The sequence below is a fragment of the Eubalaena glacialis genome, chromosome 16 (assembly GCF_028564815.1).
Source record: "Eubalaena glacialis isolate mEubGla1 chromosome 16, mEubGla1.1.hap2.+ XY, whole genome shotgun sequence".
Taxonomy (NCBI): domain Eukaryota; kingdom Metazoa; phylum Chordata; class Mammalia; order Artiodactyla; family Balaenidae; genus Eubalaena; species Eubalaena glacialis.
Window position 1 is genome coordinate 2,299,008 of NC_083731.1, and position 21,213 is coordinate 2,320,220.

General features: G+C 55.1%; 1 protein-coding gene across 3 annotated transcripts in view; it reads left to right on the forward strand.

Moving 5' to 3' along the window:
- Positions 1-21,213, forward strand: part of CARS2 (cysteinyl-tRNA synthetase 2, mitochondrial) — a 38,819-nt gene that overhangs the window by 16,246 nt on the left and 1,360 nt on the right. For 2 of the 3 annotated variants that reach the window (XM_061171044.1, XM_061171042.1), the window contains exons 5-14: positions 16-121; positions 3,484-3,567; positions 6,018-6,147; positions 9,527-9,660; positions 11,991-12,058; positions 16,777-16,838; positions 17,360-17,451; positions 17,652-17,790; positions 19,235-19,358; positions 19,860-19,958. In XM_061171044.1, the coding sequence (XP_061027027.1) occupies positions 16-121; positions 3,484-3,567; positions 6,018-6,147; positions 9,527-9,660; positions 11,991-12,058; positions 16,777-16,838; positions 17,360-17,451; positions 17,652-17,790; positions 19,235-19,358; positions 19,860-19,958 (1,038 nt within the window). Of the gene's footprint in view, positions 1-15; positions 122-3,483; positions 3,568-6,017; positions 6,148-9,526; positions 9,661-11,990; positions 12,059-16,776; positions 16,844-17,359; positions 17,452-17,651; positions 17,791-19,234; positions 19,359-19,859; positions 19,959-21,213 lie in introns of all 3 variants that reach the window. The other variant, XM_061171043.1, reaches the window with a different exon arrangement.

Sequence of the window (21,213 nt, forward strand, 5' to 3'; positions counted from 1 at the left end):
TCTGCTTTCTTACAGGTTCTCCCACCCACCGTGTACCTGAGGGTAACTGAAAACATTCCTCAGATAATTGCTTTTATCGAGAGAATCATTGCTAACGGGCACGCTTACTCCACCCCAAAAGGTAGCGGTTATGTTATTAACCTGATCGCCGGGTGAGACCCGTAGGAGTTTGACGGGCGGGCTGCATATTTGGGTGGCTCGGATGGGCGGAACGTCTTACTGTCTTTCTTGGTAGGATTCTTACGGCAAAAATGTTGTGAGATTTTCTACGGTTGTGTCTCTTTGTGAAGCTGTTGAATCAATTCTCTTTCAAAATATCTTGCGCTATCAGAGGCGAGATGAGCATCCGAGAGTCGATCTCGACGCGGCAAACGCGGCCAGGTGCCAGCGGCCGTGGGGTCCGGCTGGGGGTCCAGTCTTCACTGGAGCCTTTTTTCAACTTTGTTTATAATTTTTCACAACACAGCTGGGGACCGTGGCGGTCGCTCTGAAGACCCACTCCCTTGTTAAGGACTGGTTCTCCCTCTCTGCGTAGGGGAGGGTCGTTTTTGATGGGCCAGTGGCAGAAACGGCAGATCTCCCGACACTGCCACTCGCATCTGTGCATAAAGGGCCTCGCCCTATGTAACCCCAGCGTCATCACCAGCCCCAGGCACTGGACCGAGCCCTCCCGCACCCCGTGGCCTCTGCACGGGACTGTGTCCCCTCTTCCGTCTAAGACACACCCACAGTGTTCCCTCCACGAAGCTGAAGACACTGACTGGGTCCCTTGTACAGAACATCCCGTCTTCGGGTGCTTTGCCTGATCCTCTTGGAGACAAAACCTGAACATAGCAAATACGTGAAGGAAAAAGCGCAAGTCCTCGTGTGCGCAGGCTGCACGCGGCTCCAGGCAGGGTCCCCGCGCCTCTCAAGCTCTCGGGCGGGACCACGAAGGAATGGTGCTCCCTGTCCGGTCATCCCCGTACACCGCATCGAGGGTCACACTTCTTCCTTTGTCCTTTACTCGCAACGAGCATGGCAGCACCTGCAGAGCCCCGACCCGGGCTGGGCACTCTGGGCATTATTCACGAAGTCAGAGGCTTTTCTGGTCCAAGAACCGACAAGTTGTGCAAATAAGGCAGCACGGGATGGGCTGCCCAGTGGGACGGTGCTGATATCAGAGTTGAGGAAGCTCACCGTCAGCCCCAGGGGTGGAGGAAGCTTCCTGGGAGGGAGGAGGCTTTGGCCAGGGCTTTGGGGATGGGCAGGATTTGGGAGGCACAGCTGGGGAGAAGGTGGTGCAGCTGAAAAAAGGCAGGATCCCAGAGGCAGCAAAATGCCAGGGTGCAGCCTTGCCCTGGGGCCCCAGACAAAAGCAGCAGCTCCTAAACCAGTTAAACTGGACCCAGAGGAAGGGCCAGACAAAGCACCCCAAGACGGGCATTCTGTACAACAGGGGACCCGGTCGGTGTCTTCAGCTGTGGAGGGAACACAGTGGGTGTGTCTTAGAAGAGGGGACACAGCCCCGTGCAGAGGCCACGGGATGCGGGAGGGCACGGTGCAGTGCCTGGGGCTGGTGATGATGCTGGGGTTACGTAGGGTGAGGCCCTTTATGCACAGCTGCACGTCTGCTCCAGAAGATACAGGAGGCATCTCCCTGCGGTCCTGGAACCGGAGGGGGAGGAGTGACCAGACCTGAGACCTGTGTCCTGAGGCACCAGGGGTTCACCCAGGCGCGGCACAGGATAAATGCTGCATGTCGTCCTGTTTTGTTTTGGTTTTTTAATTTATTTATTTTTATTTTTGGCTGCGTTGGGTCTTCGTTGCAGTGCACGGGCTTCTCATTGCGGTGGCCTCTCTTGTTGAGGAGCACGGGCTCTAGGCGCGCGGGCTTCAGTAGTTGTGGCTCGCGGGCTCAGTAGTTTTGGTGCACGGGCTTAGCTGCTCTGCAGCATGTGGGATCTTCCCGGACCAGGGCTCGAACCCGTGTCCCCTGCATTGGCAGGTGGATTCTTAACCACTGCGCTGCCAGGGAAGCCCTGGTTGTACATTTTTAATAATGGTGACACAAACATAATTCATTTAAAATAAATGTATTAACTTGAACTCCAGTAATTTGGACTTTGTGGCAATTCCACAAAAGCTTGACTCTAATTTGAGCTTTGAACTATTTGTGAAGAAAAAATTTGTTCAGCAAATGGGTGAAGTAAGCCCAGGTTCAGGAAAACGTGTCCTCTATCAAGGGAGCAGTTTCTCCCTCTGTCAAAGCATTTTCAAAGTGCTGTCCGCATTCTGACTTAGTAGAAAGCAGTTCCCACAGTACTTGCTTCGCTGCTGTACCCCGGCGCGTAGGTCGGGCTTAGTAATAAACTGCGTGCGGAGGAAGGACCCCGTGGGGGAGTGGCAGAGCCCAGTTACCGGGGGCCGTTTCCCCGCTGTTCTGCCAATTGCCCCCCTGCGGCGCTGGCGCCTGCCCTGTCCCCGCCAGCTGGGCTGGAGAGTGACCGGGGACATGGGTCTCTGACAGTCAAAGCTCCCTGGATCTTGTGTGTGTTTGTTTGTTTTGGCTGCTCCGTGAGGCAGGCGGGATCTTAGTTCCCCGACCGGGGATCGAACCTGGGCCCCCTGCAGTGGAAGCGCGGAGTCTTAACCACTGGACCGCCAGAGAAGTCCCATAAAAGCTTCCTGGATTTTAAAGCAACCTGTCTTCAAGGCCACTGTCCCTAAGAAGGATAGTGCAGCTACAGATTAGTAACTGTGTCAGTACAAAGAATGTGAAGATTAAAAGCCAGAAGTTTGCGAAGGTTAAAAATCACACCCGACCTTGGGCCCTTGCGCTGATCGCGGCATGCAGGTGGCCGGTCAGGAGTGTGATCCAGTGGCCGTGCTGTCGGCCTTCCTGAGCGCCGGCTCCTTCGGGGCAGGACTCTTCCCGCCAGGGCTGCAGCTCTGCCACCGCCTTCCCTGCTCTGCCTCTTCCTGAGTGGGGGCGAGCAGGGCTCCCGGGCTCTGCAGGGTCCCCGTGGGAGGGTCGTCTGGCACCCGCAGCCCGCGTGCACCTCGGTGAAAGGACCCCACGGCGGGGGGGGGATGCTTTCGTGTGGGGTGCCTGTTCTGAGTGGCAGGGTGGTCTTAGGGTATCTGGGTTAAAAAGGGCTTGCTTTATTGATGGGTATGTAACCCAGGACCCAGAGCTGAAGGCAGGCCAGTGATAAACTCACTTCCCTTTTTTCTTGTTAAAAAGAACTGGCTCAACATCTTACAGAGAACTTACATTTGTGTTTTCCCTTATACAACCAGACGTTCATGATGTGTGCAAACGCATGCTTTTACAATACAGTGTTGTTGTTAATTCTGGTTTAAACATACAGTGAAAGGCGCCACCTGAAGGCTGATGCCGTATCCTGGGTTCAGGTTCTAATTGTCATTAGCTGTGATGTAGATGTGTAGATGCGGGTGTTGACGACAGAAACGAGCTTCACGGTCACCTTTATGAAACAGGCAACGTCTACTTCGACCTGCAGTCAAGAGGAGACAGATACGGCAAGCTGGTCGGCGTGGCCCCTGCCCCCGTGGGAGATACAGGTGGGTCCAGCCTCTCCCTCCCGTGGGGTTCTGGGGACAAAGCCCAGACCCTCCCGTGCTCGATGGGGGCGAGGACGCCTGCTCTCTCAGATGTGGTGATGTTGCCGGACATTGATCACACCCGAGTTTTCGATTTAGTTGGGTTTTTTGGAATAGAGAGACCACGCAGAGTAGAAAGTTCCCGCAGCACGTGACACGCGGCCTCCCATTCCTCCCTGGGGCGCTCTGCACGTGCATGTGCCATCTGGGGTGTCACGTCTTAACGCTCTTGTCCAACTGGCTGCTGTCACGTGTTAAATCCCCGTAGGTATTTTATCATACATAAATTCCCACTTAAACTTCCCCGTGTCGTTAAGTTCCCATACGTATTTTAGCATGTATGACATTCCTGCTGCATTCGAATCTATTCCTATACCCTCTTCTGCAAAGTCATTTTTATGGAGAAGAAATAATAAGTATATAGAACTATATGAAAAATAATTGGGAGATTGGGATTGATGTAAACATCATTTTAAAGGATACTATTGATATTTAACAGAACCAAACAAAAATGAGCAAATACCCAAAAGACAAGTTGTCTGAGTTGTCTTTGTCTGTAGGCGTAATCCTCCCGCCCTGTGAACCGTGTCGTTTCAGTCTAATTACAAAGGGTGTGTGTGTTGAGTTGACTCCTCAGAACAGTTCTTCTTACGTGTGCTCGGTCGTTGTTATCCTGCTCCCGTCCTGGACCACCCACGGCTGCGAGGTGTGGCCCCGGCCTTAGGGAAGCAGAGGAGGAACTTCTGATACCTACACATTCTAGCATCAGCAGCCCTTTAAAAAAAAATAGACTTTATTTTTTCGAGCAGTTTAGGTTCACAGCAGAATTGCGCGGCAGGTCCAGAGAGTTCCATACGCCCGCTGCCCCGCTGTACACAGCCTCCCTGTTACCAGCATCCCCACCAGAGCGGGACGTGTTAGAACTGGTGGACCTGCTCTGACATGCCAGCCTCACCCCGAGTCCATAGTCTACATCAGGGTTACTCTTGGTGTCTCTCTGGGTTTAGACGGATGTGTAATGACAGGTGTCTGTCATTATAGTATCGCGCAGAGAGTTTCTCTGCCCTGAAGATACTCTGTGCTCTGCCTGTTCATCCCCCCTCCCGCCCCAGCCTCTGTCAACCACTGATCTTTTTACTGTCCCCATTGTTTTGCCTTTTCCAGAATGTCACAGAGTGGGAATCATACAGTCTAGCCTTTCCAGACTGGCTTCTTTCACTTAGTAATATGCCTGTAAGATTCCTCCTTTTTTTTGTTTTTTTTGATGATTTTTTTTTTTTTTGATGTGGACCACGTTTAAAGTCTTTAATGAATTTGTTACAGTATTGCTTCTGCTTTATGTTTTGGTTTTTCGGCTGCGAGGCAGGTGGGATCTTAGCTCCCCAACCAGGGATTGAACCTGCACCCCCTGCACCGGAAGGCGAAGTCTTAACCACTGGGCCGCCAGGGAAGTCCCCCTCCATGTTTTTTCACGGCTCGAAAGCGCACTTCTTTTTTTTTTTTTTTTTTTTTTTTAAAGTATTTGTTTATTTATTTATTTATGGCTGTGTTGGGTCTTCGTTTCTGTGTGAGGGCTCTCCCTAGCTGCGGCAAGTGGGGGCCACTCTTCATCGCGGTGCGCAGGCCTCTCACTGTCGCGGCCTCTCCTGTTGCGGAGCACAGGCTCCAGACGCGCAGGCTCAGTAGTTGTGGCTCACGGACCCAGTTGCTCCGCGGCATGTGGGATCTTCCCAGACCAGGGCTCGAACCCGTGTCCCCTGCATTGGCAGGCAGACTCTCAACCACTGCGCCACCAGGGAAGCCCGAAAGCGCACTTCTTATCAGCATTGAGTAACACTCCATTGTCTGGATGGACCACAGTTTGTTTATCCATCACCCACTGAAGGGCATCTTGGTGGCCTCCCAGTTTTGGAATGTAAAGAGAGCCCCGTACCGGCTTGTCCTATGGCCCTGAACCCCCCTCTTCTGAGTTTTCTTGCTTCTTGAATGTGATTGATACAATACTCTGGTATTTTCCTTTTTGCTCTGTGTGATTATCATCTCTCTTTGAAAACCGTGACTCTGAAACTCAGCTACTGACAGAGACGGAATGAGGAAGAATGAGAGCGCATGCGGAGGAGGCCCCTCAGGGCAGCATCGCCGCACGTGCTTGAAACCCCGCCCCCCGCCCGCAGCGCTCAGGTTACTGAAGCGGGCCGCACTGCGGGGGACCGCGTGCTTCTGTCATGTTACAGAGGAAAGTATCTGGTAGCTGTCTAGCTTTCACGTGGCAAAGAGAAAAACACGTGCACGAGAAATGTGAGGTTACTTCTCAGAGGAACGGAATCGGGGACGTGCGTCCTGCCTGTTTGGGGCTGACTGTTGGTTCGTTCTGGATTCCCTCCTGCTGATTAACCGTCTGTCACTGGCAGGTCACTCTGACAAGCGGCATGCCAGCGACTTCGCACTGTGGAAGGCGGCGAAGCCCCGGGAGCCGTCCTGGGCCTCGCCGTGGGGAGACGGGAGGCCTGGCTGGCATACCGAGTGTTCCACCATCGCCAGGTAAGCTTTTCCCGGAGTCGTCTGGGCTGTGATGTGCACGCTCGGCCAGCAGAGGGTGCAGGCGGGGCAGGCTTGGTCCTAGTGCCGGCAACGCAGGTGGTTTGGAAAGGAAGCTTAGCGCCCGGGTGGGACCGGCCGTGGGAAGGGAAACAGCAAAACCAGAACACGTTTATCTCCCCAACATCAGCGCTTGTTCTCTTTAGTGGAAGAGCCCGCTTTGCAGTTAGTTCTTGACTGCCCATCGCACGCAGGCCAGCTCCGGGGGTGCCTGCATCTCTTCCGCGGTAGGTTCAGGAAGGCGGCCAGGGACCTGGGCGAGGGGCTGGACCCCCATCCTCGGCCCCAGAGCTGGTCCTGGACCAGGTGCCTCGAGCGTGACCCCCAGCGTCCCCTTCCGTCTGCCTTTTCTGCCGGTTCTGTCTCGGGCGGCACGACGCCCAGGACGTGTCTGTCTTGGGAACCCCTGTAAACACAGTGCTTCTCTGGTCCCCATTCTCCTCCAGGGACCCTCTTTTTTGTCTCTTCTCTCACTGTCCACGCATCCCCGCTGTTGTCTGACGGGCGTCCCCACCCACTCTGGTCTCCTGAGGTCACGGTGACCGTCAGCCCAGTCTGTGACGGGCCGCTGACACCCCTGCTCGCTCCCTGGCTTCTGTGGAACAATGTTCTTCTGGTTTTGGCGTCTCTGCTGGGGCCTCATCCACCTTCTTTTTGTGGACCTGCCCTGTGGACCGTCCCTCCGGCGTCGGCGCTCCCTTGGCTCTGCCCGTGTGTGTGTGTGTGTGCAGGTGTGTGTGCGTGTGTCTGCATGTGTGCTCGCAGGTACCGAAGGCTGCATCCCGGCTGGGTTCTCCACTTCCAGCCTGTCCCGGGGGTTCCCACCATGGTTCCCTGAGCCCTGCACGTTAACTCATGGATTTTGATACATTTGATGTGTTGCAGATATTATAATCAGTTTTTAAAAAATTAATTAATTTTTTCTTGGCTGCATTGGGCCTTTGTTGCTGCATGTGGGCTTTCTCTAGTTGCAGCGAGCGCGGGCTACTCATTGCGGTGGCTTCTCTTGTTGCAGAGCACGGGCTCTAGGCGCGTGGGCTTCAGTAGTTGTGGCTCGTGGGCTCTAGAGCGCAGGCTCAGTAGTTGTGGCGCATGGGTTTAGTTGCTCCGCGGCATGTGGGATCTTCCCGGACCAGGGCCCGAACCCGTGTCGCCTGCATTGGCAGGCGGATTCTTAACCACTGTGCCACCAGGGAAGTCCCTGTAATCAGTTTTTAAAATTAGAAACAGAGTATGATTAAGGTGAACATTTCAAACTACTAGCCACACCCCAAATTTTAAGATCAGCAAACCCAGTCGTCCTCCTATCGGCTGTTGTACGTAGCAGCTTTCTGGCTGGGCGTGAACGTTACCTAAGAGCAGGCTGCCCTGTGCCTCGACCCCACGCTGGTTTCGTCTCTGGTGCAGGCTCACCCCACTCTCCGGGGGGAAACCTCACCCTCCGCCCCCGGCCTGTGCCAGCATGTTCATCCCAGTGAAGACCCAGAAGGGGTCCTACCTCCACCACCCCTCGCTGTGTGCTTCTCCCCTGCTGCCCTTGCCCGTGGTGATGTCTGTATGACTTACCGGGAAACATACCTGAAACTCCTGAGATGTCACACCCTGTTGTTAGTGTGAAACAGGGTCCAACTTTTCGTTAAAAAACCATCAACTAGGGACTTCCCTGGCGGTCCAGTGGGTAAGACTTCGCGCTCCCAATGCAGGGGGCACGGGTTCCATCCCTGGTCGGGGAGCTAGATCCCGCATGCATGCCGCAACTAAGAAGTCGGCATGCCACAACCAAGAGTTCACATGCTGTGACTAAGAGTTCACGTGTCGCAACTAAGAGTTAGAATGCTGCAACTAAGAAGTCGGTACGCCGCAACGAAGGTCCCGCGTGCCGCAACCAAGATCCCGCATAGACAAAGTAAATAAATAAGTAAATATTAAAAACAAACAAACAGACATGTCCAGCTCTCAGCCCTACTGTAAACACTTAAAAGTATTTACAAATACTTGTTGATTTAACAGCGGTGTGGGATATACGTTGTGTTGTAAAAAGATCTTTATCTTTTAGATTCAAATAATTTCTCTAAAGCAGGAAACATTTAGTAAATTTCAAATGTAATCTTACCATTAAATGTTTTATTTTTGTTGACATCTAAATAATGAAAATGGACTTCTATTCCTTTTCAGCTTTCTCTTATTTTAAAATAGGTGTGACGTACAGACAAGACTAGAGACTAATATAACGAACACTGCAGACCCACAGTTTAGCTGTTAAGTCTTAACTTCGTCATATTTGCTTCAGATCGTTGTAAAAATGGGTCACTCGTTACAAATGCAAGTGTGGCCCCTCATACGCTCCTCCCCAGTCCTGGTCCCTCCCATCTCACGCTCACCCTCATAGCGTTTGAATTTCAAGGACTCTTATTAGAGATTCTCTAGAACCCACTGCCAAGGATGTACGGTCCTGGATGACCTGCTCGCCCACTCGGCTCAGGTGTGACCAGTGCATGCGTGGTTTTTCCAGAGCTGGGCCAGTGGGAGGAGAGTCGGCCTTCAGCAGGAAGGACCTCAGTGAGGCTGTGGCATCTTTGAAAACATCTATTTTTAACCATTTGTAGAAAACTCACCAGTGTCTGCACCCCCGGGGGGCCGACGGGCCCGCCTTGCGCCCCCTTTCCGTTGTGCAAGCTTTTGCATTTTTCGTTGATCTCTGCATTTTTAACGTCCTCTGAAGCAGCTGCTGGTCAGCCTGGACCACTGGTGCTGGTACCGGTTGTTTTGCAGGTGCTCTGGTGACAGAGCTGCACACACTGAGTGTCCCCGGCAGGCCTGAGAGGTGCAGCGTGCAGTTCTGAGGACTGAGGTTTTTCGGGACCGAGCAGCCTTGTAGCTGAAATGCCGCCAGCTGAAATGTGTCACTTTGAATTCTGTTACTTTGTTATGCATGTATGGCTGCTGAATGGCACATTTTTCAAAAGCCAAATTAAAAATCTCTTGATTTTATAGTTCTTTTTTTGTTATAGTTGAACAACCACTAAGGTCTGCCTATTGAAAGTAAGAAAAAGTAATTTTGAAGTTTTTTAAAACCACATGTTGTATCCAGAGCAAAGAAAATGAAGTCTCTTTCCCAGGAGGAAAAGCTACGAATTAGAGATTTTATGAAGTAAAAACAAATGTCAGGTTCCGTTTGCATCAGGTGAATTATCATGCACTTGGAATTGGGCTCCATTCGGTGTGTGCGTGGCCCAGGGCTGGAAGGAGTAAATACGGGAGGTGGTTTGGAGACCGTGTCACTGGAGTGAGTTAACTCCCTGCTCTGCACTGTGTCTTGCAGTTTGGTGTTTGGAAGTCGGCTGGACATCCACTCGGGTGGCATAGATTTAGCGTTTCCTCACCACGAGAACGAAATCGCACAGTGCGAGGTCTTTCACCAGTGCCAGCAGTGGGGGAATTATTTCCTACATTCTGGTGAGTGATGACTTCAGATTAATTTGTTCCATTTCAGTTCCCTCGACTCTGTCTGTGAAACAGCTACCTTTGGAAACAGCTGAATCAGCTAATAGGTCAAGAAACAGAGTTGTTCCTTAAATTGTCTTTGACTTGTTGTTGGTTGGACGTGAACTTCCTTGGATTGGAATACCGAATATGCCTTTTGGAACTGAAATGTGAGCTGACGAGAGTTCGGAAAATGTTACGCAGTGCTGTTCTGTAGGAGTTTGTTTGAAAGGAAACTACGAAGAGGGAATTTCAAATAGCATGATGTCGTAATGATTATGAATACGCCATTCTTGAGCTGTGTCACTGTCACCGTAAATATCTGTCATTCTCTGAAAGCGCTGCCTTCCGTTTCCCTGTTCAAAAATCCTCGTGACTCACACCAGCCGTCCGCTCTCAGAAGTGGATACGAAGTTGTGAGACCAGCGGCGTCTTGAGCGAAGCAATTTTGGAATTTCCTGTGACGCGTGGGGAGATTCACGTGTCCAAGATTGTGACAAAGGTCGTGGAGCCACCGTGAACTGGTTTTGTTACCTTTCTGGAGTGGGCAGTGAAGGTATTTGAGGGGAAGAAAGAGAAAAGGCTTTGGTAGTGATGGGGTTGGGAGATGGAAACGGTCAACATCTAAAGCTCAGGAAGCCAACAAGAACCATTTCTTTAAGTCCTTAGATTAAGGAAACCAGGTTTTGCCAGCGAGGTGGTATTAAACGCAGACACACTCCAGTTTTGTCATATGCAGTAGCTGCTTCAGGTCTGCGGCGAGGGTCCACGTGGGTGACGGTGACCAGCGGGGCTGCCTTCCACGCAGGCCCGCCCTGCAGCGCCTCTGCCACCCCGAGTCCACCTCACCCCGTGTGCCCCGCCCGGAGCCTGGGGGCCAGCCTCGCGGCTCTCTGTGTGACCCCGCATCTCGGTGCTGCCCTGAGGTCATCTGAAAGGGACGGGCTGAGTTGCTGTTCCCAGCGCAGGGGCCGCGTTTCCACCTCATGTCCCTGCTTGGCGCCCGACAGGAGCCAGAACCCGCGTCCTTTGTGCCGGGCCGAGAGCCCGATGGCCCCGGCTCCGTTCCTCCGGCGCTTCGGCAGGGACCCCCGGACCCGTTTCCGGTCGGGGCTCACTCCTCTTGTCATAAACCGTGTGGAAGCAGGGCTCCCCCTTCAGCAGGAGGACTTGTGAGAGCAGAGAGCTCCGGGCCCATCCGGGGAGGGAGTCGCAGGTCCCGGGGATGGAGGTGTTCCCGTGCCCGGTCGCAGGCTCGGGGACAGGTGATCCCGTGTTACCCGTCGGGACGCGAGGGCTGGTCCCCACAGGCCCTTCATCGGTGGCGCGCGTGAGGAGTTGGGGTTTGCCGTCAGCACCGGTGCCCCTCGGTGACTGGGTCTGCCTTCAGACAGGACCCGCGGCAGTGCCAGCGCTCACGGGGCTCTGTGTCCGCACACGGCAGGTCCTGCTGCTTTGGATGCGGCGTGGGGAAGGGTTTTGCTGTTAAGACCCACGATCTGTTAGGACGTTGGAATCTTCTTTGTCCCACTTTCACCCTGTCCTGGAGGAACAGCTGTGTCTCCTGACACCCTGGAGAATCGATGCCTTTTCCTGAAGTAAATGGATGGAAGTAGAGTTCAGCAGTCAGATGAGTTTCATTTTCCAGATGTTGTCAGTTTTTTAAAACTTTAATTGTACTTGGTGTATATGGCAGGCTGCATAGGTTGACATATTCAAGGTTACGTAGCTTTTTGGAAGCCACATTGTAACCAGTTCTTGGAAGAGTTGGCTTGAAAAAAGGTGATGCTTGAAGTTGTGTCACAAAAAGTGGAAGAATCTTCTGTTGGGAAATCACAGCTGCCTTGGAAGTGAACCTCGTACAGATGTGGTCCAGGCTCAGATGGAGGAGTCCTGAGGGGGTTCGGGTCCCCCGTCTTTTACACACGGGAGTGAAACGATGCTGAGGCTGGGATATGTCTGGAAACGAGCTACAGAAACGCTCGCAGCGTTGCTCGGAGACCCGCACGCTTTGTGGAAGCAAAGATGTGTCCTCTCCTCGGGCACTGAGTCAGGTCCCCTGTGTTGGTGAGTCACAAGAGAGGGAGGGCCCATCCCCGCAGTGTGATGCCCTGGCCCAGGGTGGACGTGGGCCCCCCCTTCCTGGTGGGCTGAGCGCAGGGCCGATCTGGGGGGCCTGTGTGGGCATCCACGCAGGGCTGTGCGACGGGTCAGGGCTCCTGGAGTCCAGGCGCCTTTGGAGACGCGCCCTCCTTCACCCTCCCTCTGGGGGTACAGAATGAGTGACTTTGTTTTTGTTTCAGGGCATTTGCACATGAAGGGCAAAGAAGAGAAAATGTCCAAATCACTGAAGAACTACATCACAATTAAGGTAACGCGCTTGTCGTGTTTCCTGTGTGCCCACCAGTTTGCCGACGTGTCACGGAGGCTGATGTGCATCAGGAGACCCCCATCTCCGGTTCCCTGTGTCCCCGGGGCCCTGACGGGCTTCTCCTGCTTCTGGGTTAAACGGCTCTTTCTTGTCTAAAAGCGCGAGGCGGTGTTTCCTGTCCTGTCCCCTCCTGTGTTGGCTCCTGGGGGCCTTGGCCTCTTCCCCCTCCCTGTTCCAAGACTCTGATTTTATTGATTTGGGCCCTTTCTCTCTCTCTCTTTTTTTTTTTTTGATGAGTCTAGCTAAAGGTTTATTGATTTTATCTTTTCAAAGAACCAGCTCTTAGTTTCATTGATCTTTCATATTTTTTTTCAGTCTTTATTTCATTTATTTCTGCTCTTACCTTTATGATTTTTTTCCTTCTATTAACTTTGGGTTTTGTTTGTTCTTCTTCTAGTGCCTTAAGGGGTAAAGTTAGGTTGTTTATTTGAGATTTTTCTTAAGTTTTTCTGAGGTTTTTCTTGTATTACTAAATACTTCCCTTTTAGGACTGCTTTTGCTGCATCCCACGTATATACGAGGTTATTTTCGTGGATGATCTCAGTTTGAACACATGCTAACAAGCTTGCATTTTTACCCATCTCCCACATTGAATGTTTTTTACATCATGTTTTACATCTTTTTGTTTTGTGTATCACTTAACTACTTACTGTGGATAGAGATGATTTTTAGTATTTTTGTCTTTTAACCTTCCTACTAGCTTTATAAGTGGTTACTCTATCTTTATTGAATGTTTGCCTTTACCAATGAGATTTTTCCTTTCATAATTTTCATATTTCTAGTTGTGGACTTTTCTTTTCCTCTTCGAGAAGTCCCTTTAACATGTCGTGTAATGTTGGTTTAGGGGTTCTGTTGCTTGTCTGTAAGATTCTTTCTCTCTTCTTCAGATCTGAAAGATAGCCTTGCTGGGTAGAGTATTCTTGGTTGTAGGTTTTTTCCTTGCATCACTTTGAGTATATCATGTTGCTCCTTTCTGGCGTGCAGAAAAGTCAGCTGACAGTCTTATGAGAGTTCCCCTGTGAGAAACTAGTTGCTTTTCCCTTGCTGCTTTTAAGATTTTCTCTTTGTTTTTAATTTTTCCATTTTAATTACAGTGTGTCTTGCTGTGGATCTCTTTGGGTTCATCTCGTTTGGGCCTCTCTGTGCTTCCTGGGCTTGGATGTCTATTTCCTTTCGCAGGCTAGGCAAATTTCCAGCTTAGCTGGAAATATAAGCTCTCTGCCCCTTTCTCTCTCTCTTCTTCTGGGGCCCCTACAATGCGAACATTAGTGCGCTTGGTGTTGTCCCAGGTGTCTCTTAAACTACTGAGTCTTTTGCATTAGTCATATGGAGTTAACTCATTTGAATGGCTGAATCATCTGTTGTAAGGGCGCACCTTAATTAATTTAAACCATCCCCTATTGATGGCCATTTAAATTATATTTTTCATGGCTGTATTAAACTACATCTGCTTGGGTACATGCATTTAAAATTTTCATAGATATTACAAAGTCTGCATTACTTTCCTGACCACTTAGTGAGTGGCCCATGGTGGGTGCTACTCCAGGACTGAGTTACTTCCCTGCTGTTGGACTTTGTAGGAGACCAAAGTCTTCCCCAGCCTCACATTCCAGCCCCTGGCAACTACTGGTCTGCTCTCCATTTCTTTCTTCCTTCCTTCCTCCCTCCCTCCTTCCCTTCATCCCTCCCTCCCTCTGTCTCTCTCTCTCTCTCTTTCTTTCCCGCACCACATGGCTTGCAGGATCTTAGTTCCCTGACCGGGGATCAAACCCAGGGTCCTGGCAGTGAGCACAGAGTCCTAACCACTGGACCGCCAGGGAATTCCCTGCTCTGTTTCTGTGAGTTTGTTTTTTTTTTTAGATTCCACATGTGGGTGAGATCATACAGTATTTGTCTTTCTCTGCTTTCTTTCACTGAGCCCAGTGTCCTCTAGGTTCATCCATGTTGTCACAAATGGCAGGATTTCCTTCTTTTGATGATTAATAGTCCGTAGTATGTATATGCACGTGTATGTGTGTGTGTGAGCGTGTGTCACATCTTCTTTATCCATTCATCTATCAGTGGACACTTAGGTTGTTTCCGTATCTTGACTATTGTCAGTAATGCTGCATTGAACATAGGCGTGCAGATATATCTACGAGATAGTGATTTTGTTTCCTTCAGATGTGTACCTAGAAGTGGAATTGCTGGATTGTATGGTAACTCTATTTTTGATTTTTTGAGGAACCTTCATACTGTTTTCCACGGTGGCTGTACCAGTTTATATTCCCACCAACCGTGCACAAGGGTTCCCTTTTCTCAATATTCTCATCAACACATTTCTTTGATGGCAACCATTCTGACAGGTGTAAGGTGATATCTTATTGTGGTTTTGATTTGCATTTCCCTGATGATTAGTGATGTTGAGCATCTTTTCAGGTACCTACCTGTTGGCCATTTGTAGGTCTTCTTTGGAAAAATGTTTATTCAAGTCTTTTGCCCATTTTTGAATCGTTTTGTTTTGTTTTGTTTTTTTGCTATTGAGTTGTGTGAGTTCTTTATATATTTTGGATATTTATCCCTTATCAGATAGATGGTCTGCAGATGTTTTCCCCCATTCTGTTGGCTGTCTTTTCATTTTGTTGACTGCTTCCTTTGCTGTGCAGCTTTTTAGTTTGATATAGTCCTACTTTCTTTCTATATCATTATCAGGAAATGGTCCACAGACACAGAATGTCGTAGAAAGGTTAGATTCCAGATTTCCGTTGAACTCTCTGACTCCATAGGGGCATCCCACAGTGGTGAAAATAAATACCCTTTAGTGTTGCTGGCGTTTGGAGAACTATTAACTTAGATTTCTCAACACACATTGAGGTTTATCTGAATGAGTCCACATTCTGAGTGGCAGGAAACTCCCCTCCTTTTTTGGGGGGTGGGGCATGCCCAAGTGGTATGCGGGATCTTAGTTCCCCGACCAGGGATTGAACCCGTGCCCCCGGCGGTGGAAGCGCGGAGTCTTAACCACTGGACCGCCAGGGAAGTCCAGGAATAACCCTTTAAAATAAAACCACCTAAAATACTTTTTGGATGAAATAGAGAACATGGCTACCCCGAAAACGTAAAGTGCTAAAATGGAAAAGAGATTTCTTTCAGAAAAACCGGAAGACCTAGACAGACGTAAAATATCCATAATGTTAGTTTTTAAATTCTGTTACTAAATGCACGATTATGAGCAGAAAGTCAGGAGTGCAGGAGAGGTACCGACTCGGAGAGAGAAGCGCGTGGGGCTGGGGGCGGCGTGTCGTGTGTCTGTCAGCGGTCAGGGCCCCGGGGCTGCGGGGAGGGCTTGCTGACGGTGGCCACGCTGCGGAGATGCACAGCTTTTCTTCTGCCCAAACAGCTCCACAGCCACACATACCAAGCGTCTGGCAGCGATTTATAAAAAGCTAAACAGACAACAATTTACAAAAACAAATCCTCACGTAAGGCAAGCGTGTCACTGGGAACAGGCCTCCTGCTACATTGTCAGAGACAGGAGAGGACTTGTAACAAGTTATGAAGCAGTTGAGTCCATGCTTTGGCAGGGAAGGAAACCTAAAGAAATAATTCAAAAAGGAGAGGGAAAAGTCAGAGGGTGGCTAAAGGCCCTCCGAGTACCTGGCGTTCACTCTCTGTCCCCGGTGTAACCCCACGCCAGCTGAGCTGCGTGTTTACTGGGGTCCCGCCGAGCACAGCCGGTTATCACGAGACCCTGGCAGGGCAGGGAAGCGCTGTCAGAGTGGCTGGAGTGACGGCTGACGGGACACGGAAGGACTTGCAGAGAAGGCACAGGATGCGGGGCTGCAGGGCAGCCCTGGCCTTGGGTGTCTGGCGTGTGGTTCACTAAGCCTCGTCTTTCTGGCACCGTTACAGACACACTGCAGTTACGGCACGTCCGCATCCTAGCATTCTGTAAGTGATGCTCCGTGTGCGACAGCGCTAGTTATTTATCTGCCTGTGCTGTTCGTGGTGCAGCAACTACGTCACGATGCAGGGGCTCGGTCTCCATGCTGCTGCTTGCAGATTTAAAGGGGAAGTGAGGGGTGAGAACACGAGGGCACGTGACTGCGCAAACGCGGGAATTAACACGCACGCTGTGTGCCGTCCACCGCACGGGGCCTCAAGGTAGTTGGCTAGTTTGGGGAATTAAGGGGACGAAGAAATACTCCTTTTTCACACTCTGGGAAGGAGCACCAGGAGACGGACACGGACGTTGAAATACCGGGTCTCTTACTGATGAAGGTCGGGTTGGACGGGGCTCTTCACCTTTTTCCCTGTCGATCCTGTTGTTGGCCTGGCGAAATCTGTGGCCCCTTCCTTAGAACTTAACGTTTTTAAACACACAGAATGAAATCTGTAGGACTTTGACAGGTGTTGATTGTATCGAGATACAGGAATCCACGCCCTCCCTCACTTGAGTGAACGCTCTAACAGAATCCAGCCGTGGGTCTGAGCCCCGCAGGTCACGTCAGATGAGCGACAGCACAGGCTGTGTGGGGGTGACGCGGCCGCAGGCTCGTGGGGCGAACACCCCGCGACTGCCCGGGGGGCGGTCCAGGTGTCCACACTGGTGGCTGGAGGAGCGCTGCGTGTGCCTGGGGGTTAGTGGCTCTCGTCTCTCACGGCCCCGCCCCCTGCAGGACTTCCTCAGCACGGCCTCCCCAGACGTCTTCCGGCTCTTCTGCCTGCGGAGCAGCTACAGGTCAGGTGAGCTGGCAGGGAGGCCTGGGTGCTCCTCACGTGCGGCCCCAGGGAGCCTCTGAGGGCCTCTGGGGACCCCGAAATCCGGGTGGGGTGCGCCCCGTGCCGTTGGGGTGTTGCCCTCGTGCCCTGAGGTTGGGTTCTGAATGGAAGCCCGAGGATGCTCCAGGGAGCACGGTCCCAGCGCTCGGCCAGGAGACCCCGGAGCCTGTCCCGAGGCCGCGGCTTTGCAGTGGGACTCGGGTGCCCAGCGCTCCGCGGGGCCCGGAGAGCCTGAGCCCGCGGCACCTGCCCCCCCCCACCCCTCCCCCGGCTTCATGGGCTGGCTGTCCTGGCACAGGGCCTGAGCCGGGAGCCCTCAGCACGGCACTGCCCATCCCCCGGGCCAGAGGGCACGTCCCCTTCCAGCCCCGAAGGCGAGTCTGGGGACCCTGGCGCTCCCCGCTGGCTGGACCCCTGTCCAGAGACCTGGGGCTGCCCAGGCGCGGCCAGTGTCCCTAATCTGTCCCCGCACGCTCGCAGGCGGGGTGATGGCCAGGTCTCCTGTCCCTCCGGGAACACCGAGCCCGAGTCCTCGTGGCACCGGTCGGCTGGCCTCCCCAGAGGCGCTTCAGGTGCCCGGCGGGGCCCCTGCTTTCCAGAGCCGTCTGTCTGTCTGTACATCTGTCTGTCAGTGGGAATGAGCCCTCGGCCACCCACGTGGGGGGGGGGGGTCCACATTTTCTCCCAGGGGGCCGGACGCCCGGCGTCAGGACAGAGCCTGGCGGTCTGCGGGCGCTCGCGGCTCCCGGGTGACCAAGCTCCCTCCCCGCAGCCGTGGACTACAGCGATGGCGCCATGCTCGAGGCCAGGCGTCTGCTCCGTGCCGTGGCCGCCTTCGTGGAGGACGCTCGCGCCTACATGAGGGGGCAGCTGGCGGGCGGCCCCGTCCAGGAGGACGTGCTGTGGGAGAGGTGGGTGCTGCTCAGGGCCACCCGAGGGAGCGCTGTGGACACGTGGGTGGGGCTGGTGGGAGCCCCGGGCCCGCCAGGGGAGGGGCAGGGACCTGCCTTCGGGGAGGCCTGGACGGCCCACGGTCGCGAGTGAGCGTCAGGAACCTCGTGGATGGTGTGGTCGACGGAAGTGGGGCGGGTGGGCGGACGAGCGAGCTGTTGAAGGAAGGAGGGGGGACCCGGGTCGCGGTGACAGGGGTCGACGGGCGCGTCCGGAAGCCCAGCGTGTGCCCCCCGCCCCCTGGGGGTCGGGACCACAGGCCGGCCGTGCCTGCAGAGGTGGGAGCGCAGCAAGGGGCCCCAGGAAGTGAACCGAGTGGTGGCGCGGGCGGGAGGACGGAGCCCAGCCGGACGCGGAGACGGTGTCTCCACTTCTGCTGGTCGGTAAACGGCTCGACCTGGTCCTCTGTGTCTTACTGCATCCAAAAAAAGGCGAGGAAGGTTTGAGATTGGCTTCAGAGATGGTGAGAAACTGGGAAGACGGACAGAGCCTCGGGGGATACCAGAGGGAGATGAGGAGGGGCAGGGTCATCGGGGGTCCCCGGAGGCTGGTGGTGGGCGGGGTCTGTGTGCCCCGCCCCCCAGGGATAACCCTGGAGGAGTAGAGGGCCCGGGGCTCCTTCGGGGCCGGCCGAGGAGAGGGCATCCACAGGAGACAGGCAGGAGCTGCCTGTTGGTCACAGCGGAGCCCAGGCCGGAGCCCAAGCCCTGGGGCCGGGCAGCTGGGCCTTGTGTGGCTGGGAGCCGTCAGTGCCTCGGCCACCCTCCCGACGGCGGGTGCCAGGGAAGGACCGGCAGTGCCGCTCACCGGCAGGCGTGCAGGGGAGAGTCTGCGCATCAGTCAGGAGGGGTCAGGTCACGCTGGGTGACAGACAGCACTGGGTCGCAGGAGCCCAGGCAGCAAAGGTCTGCTTCTCTCCGTGGTCACAAGGGTCCAGGCTCGGGGGCTTTGCCCAACCCTTTCCTGTGCCTGGGGAGCAGGGCACCCGGAGGAGGTGGGGAAAGTCTGGGACGAGGGGCAGCAGGGAATCAATACGGTGGCGGAGCCTCGGAGGGGCCGGTGACTGACCGGCAGGCGGGCAGGACGGCGTGTGAGCGAGGGGTGGCTCGAAGGGGACCTGACGGTGCCACTGGGGACGGGTCAGGGGGCAGGTGAGGAGGAGGTGACGGTGACCTCCGTTTCCTTGCCAGGGGCTGAGGGGGTCGAGTGTCGCGGCAGCCGGCTCCTGAGGGGGTCTGACAGCAGAGGGAAGGAGCCGGAAGGGCTGCCCTGGGGGTGGGAGCCGAGCGGGGAGCCTGAGGGTGGAGCCCCTGGGGGGCGTCCGTCCTGGGGCCCGGCCAGCGCTGTGGCTCCTGCCACCCAGCCGGGTCACTGGAGCGGCCCCATCTGCTCACCTCCCCAAAGGCTGGGCCGCACCAAGGGGGCCGTGCAGGCGGCGTTGGCGGACGACTTCGACACGCCGGGGGCGGTGGACGCCGTCACGGACCTGGCTCACCACGGGAACAGACAGCTGAAGGCGGCCGCCGAGGTAACTCCTGGGACGTGGCCACAGTTTTGAGGACAGAGCAGACGCCGCCTCGCCAGCCCCTGGGGCCACCCAGCTCCCAGAGCCGGTGGCCTCCGGGCCACCCCTGCGTGTGGCCCCGTCCCGGCCGGGGTCAGTAGAGCTGGGGGCCGTGGGGAGGCCCGGCACGCGGACACAGGAGCTCAGTGGAGTCCAAGTTTGTCACAAACACGTGAGACGGGGAAGGAAGCCGGGTGGGGACCCCGACTGCCCCCCAGCCCTGCCCGGCCCTGGGCCCTGGCGCCAGGCTCCACTCGGACGCCCAGGACCCAGGGACGCCCCGAAGGCCACCTGCTGCCGCCGCCGCCCTGGGGCTCGGTGCCAGCACAGGCGCTCAGAGCACAGGCCCCAGCCGCGGGCGGGAGCGCCGGCTTCGCAGGGCTGCGTCCGCGCCCGCCGGGGGCTGACCTGCCCGGGGTTGGTGCTCTTGCCTTTCAAGAGCCTTCTCTGGGTGACTTGTCGCAGGCGGCCGGTGGTCCCAGGAGCCCCGCCGTGTTCGGTGCCATCGTGTCCTACGTGGAGCAGTTCTTTGAGACGGTGGGGATTTCTCTGGCTGAGCGACAGGTACGCCCTTCTCCCTTCAGTCCTTGATCATGGGACTACACGCTACATGCTACATGCTAACATGCTAATCTACATGCTAACGCGGGAACAGCCGCTTCTTCCCTTCAGAAACGCCGATTGTAACGGTAACTAAAGGCCAGGCGTACCCCGTGCTTCAGATGCGTTACGTTCCTTAGAAGGGGAACGCGCTCAGGGCTGGGGTTTACTCGCCGAAACGAGGCTCTGAGCAGGACGAGCGCGCGCCTCCGCTGCACGCTGAGCGGCGCGCCACGGGTTCCGTGCGCACGGCAGTCAGGCCGCAGGGAGCATGCTTCTCCGGCGCCGTCTGAGCCCCCAGCCGTCGGGGATCCCCGGTCCTGGCCCCCCGGCCCCCCCCGGCCCCGTCACGCCCTCCTCAGCAGAGGCCCGGTCCAGGCCCGTGGGCTGTTCGGCCGCCGGGTCTCCGGTCCCGTGTGTGTGGGGCGTCCCTCGGCCTTCCGTGGCCTTCCCGCCCTGACACCCCGGCCCCTCAGGGACTCAGCACACATGACGCCATCCTCTGGGCCGTGATCCCTGTCTGCCCCGGGCCCAGGATGTGCACCGTGACCACGCCACAGAGACCCTCCCTCGCGCCAGTGTGGACTGGGGTCCTCCTCCGGCTGGCAGCTGGGGGGCGGAGCGTGGAGCTGGCCGGTGCCGCACACGGCCCCACCCCTTTGGCACGTCCTTGCTTCCTGCACTGACGTTCCCAGCCCAGCCGGTACCCTGTGTCGCAGGCAGGAGTCGGCCTTTCTCCCAGGAGCCTGGCTGCTCTCGGCGGGGAGGGTCTGGGCACTGGGTGCTAGCTGCGCTTGCCCACAGCTGCTCTGGCCCTAGGCGGGCAGAGCCAGCCCCCGGGATCCTGGGTCCCCTCTCTGTATCGACTGTTACCCCCGACACCTCGACTCCGGTTCCCAGCAGTCCCGGGCCACCTCCCTCCCCTCTGGGCTCCCACCTCCCAACATCACTCACCCGCTGCCCTCCCCATGTGTACCTGTCTCCCCGCGGCCGCCGCCTCTCCCCTCACCCCCAGCAGGCTGTCCTCTGCACAGAAGCGTCCTTGCCTGACGCCCCAGGCCAGGGTCCCTCCTCCTCCAGGGGGCCTGCCTCGCTCTGCCTCATCTAACAGCCTTAGGATCAGGAGCGGAAAGGAAAGGGCCATAGTTGCCACTTTCTAAAAGTGTGAACAGGCTGTTAACAGGGGAGCCCGGACTGCACACGGGGGCACGCCGCCCCG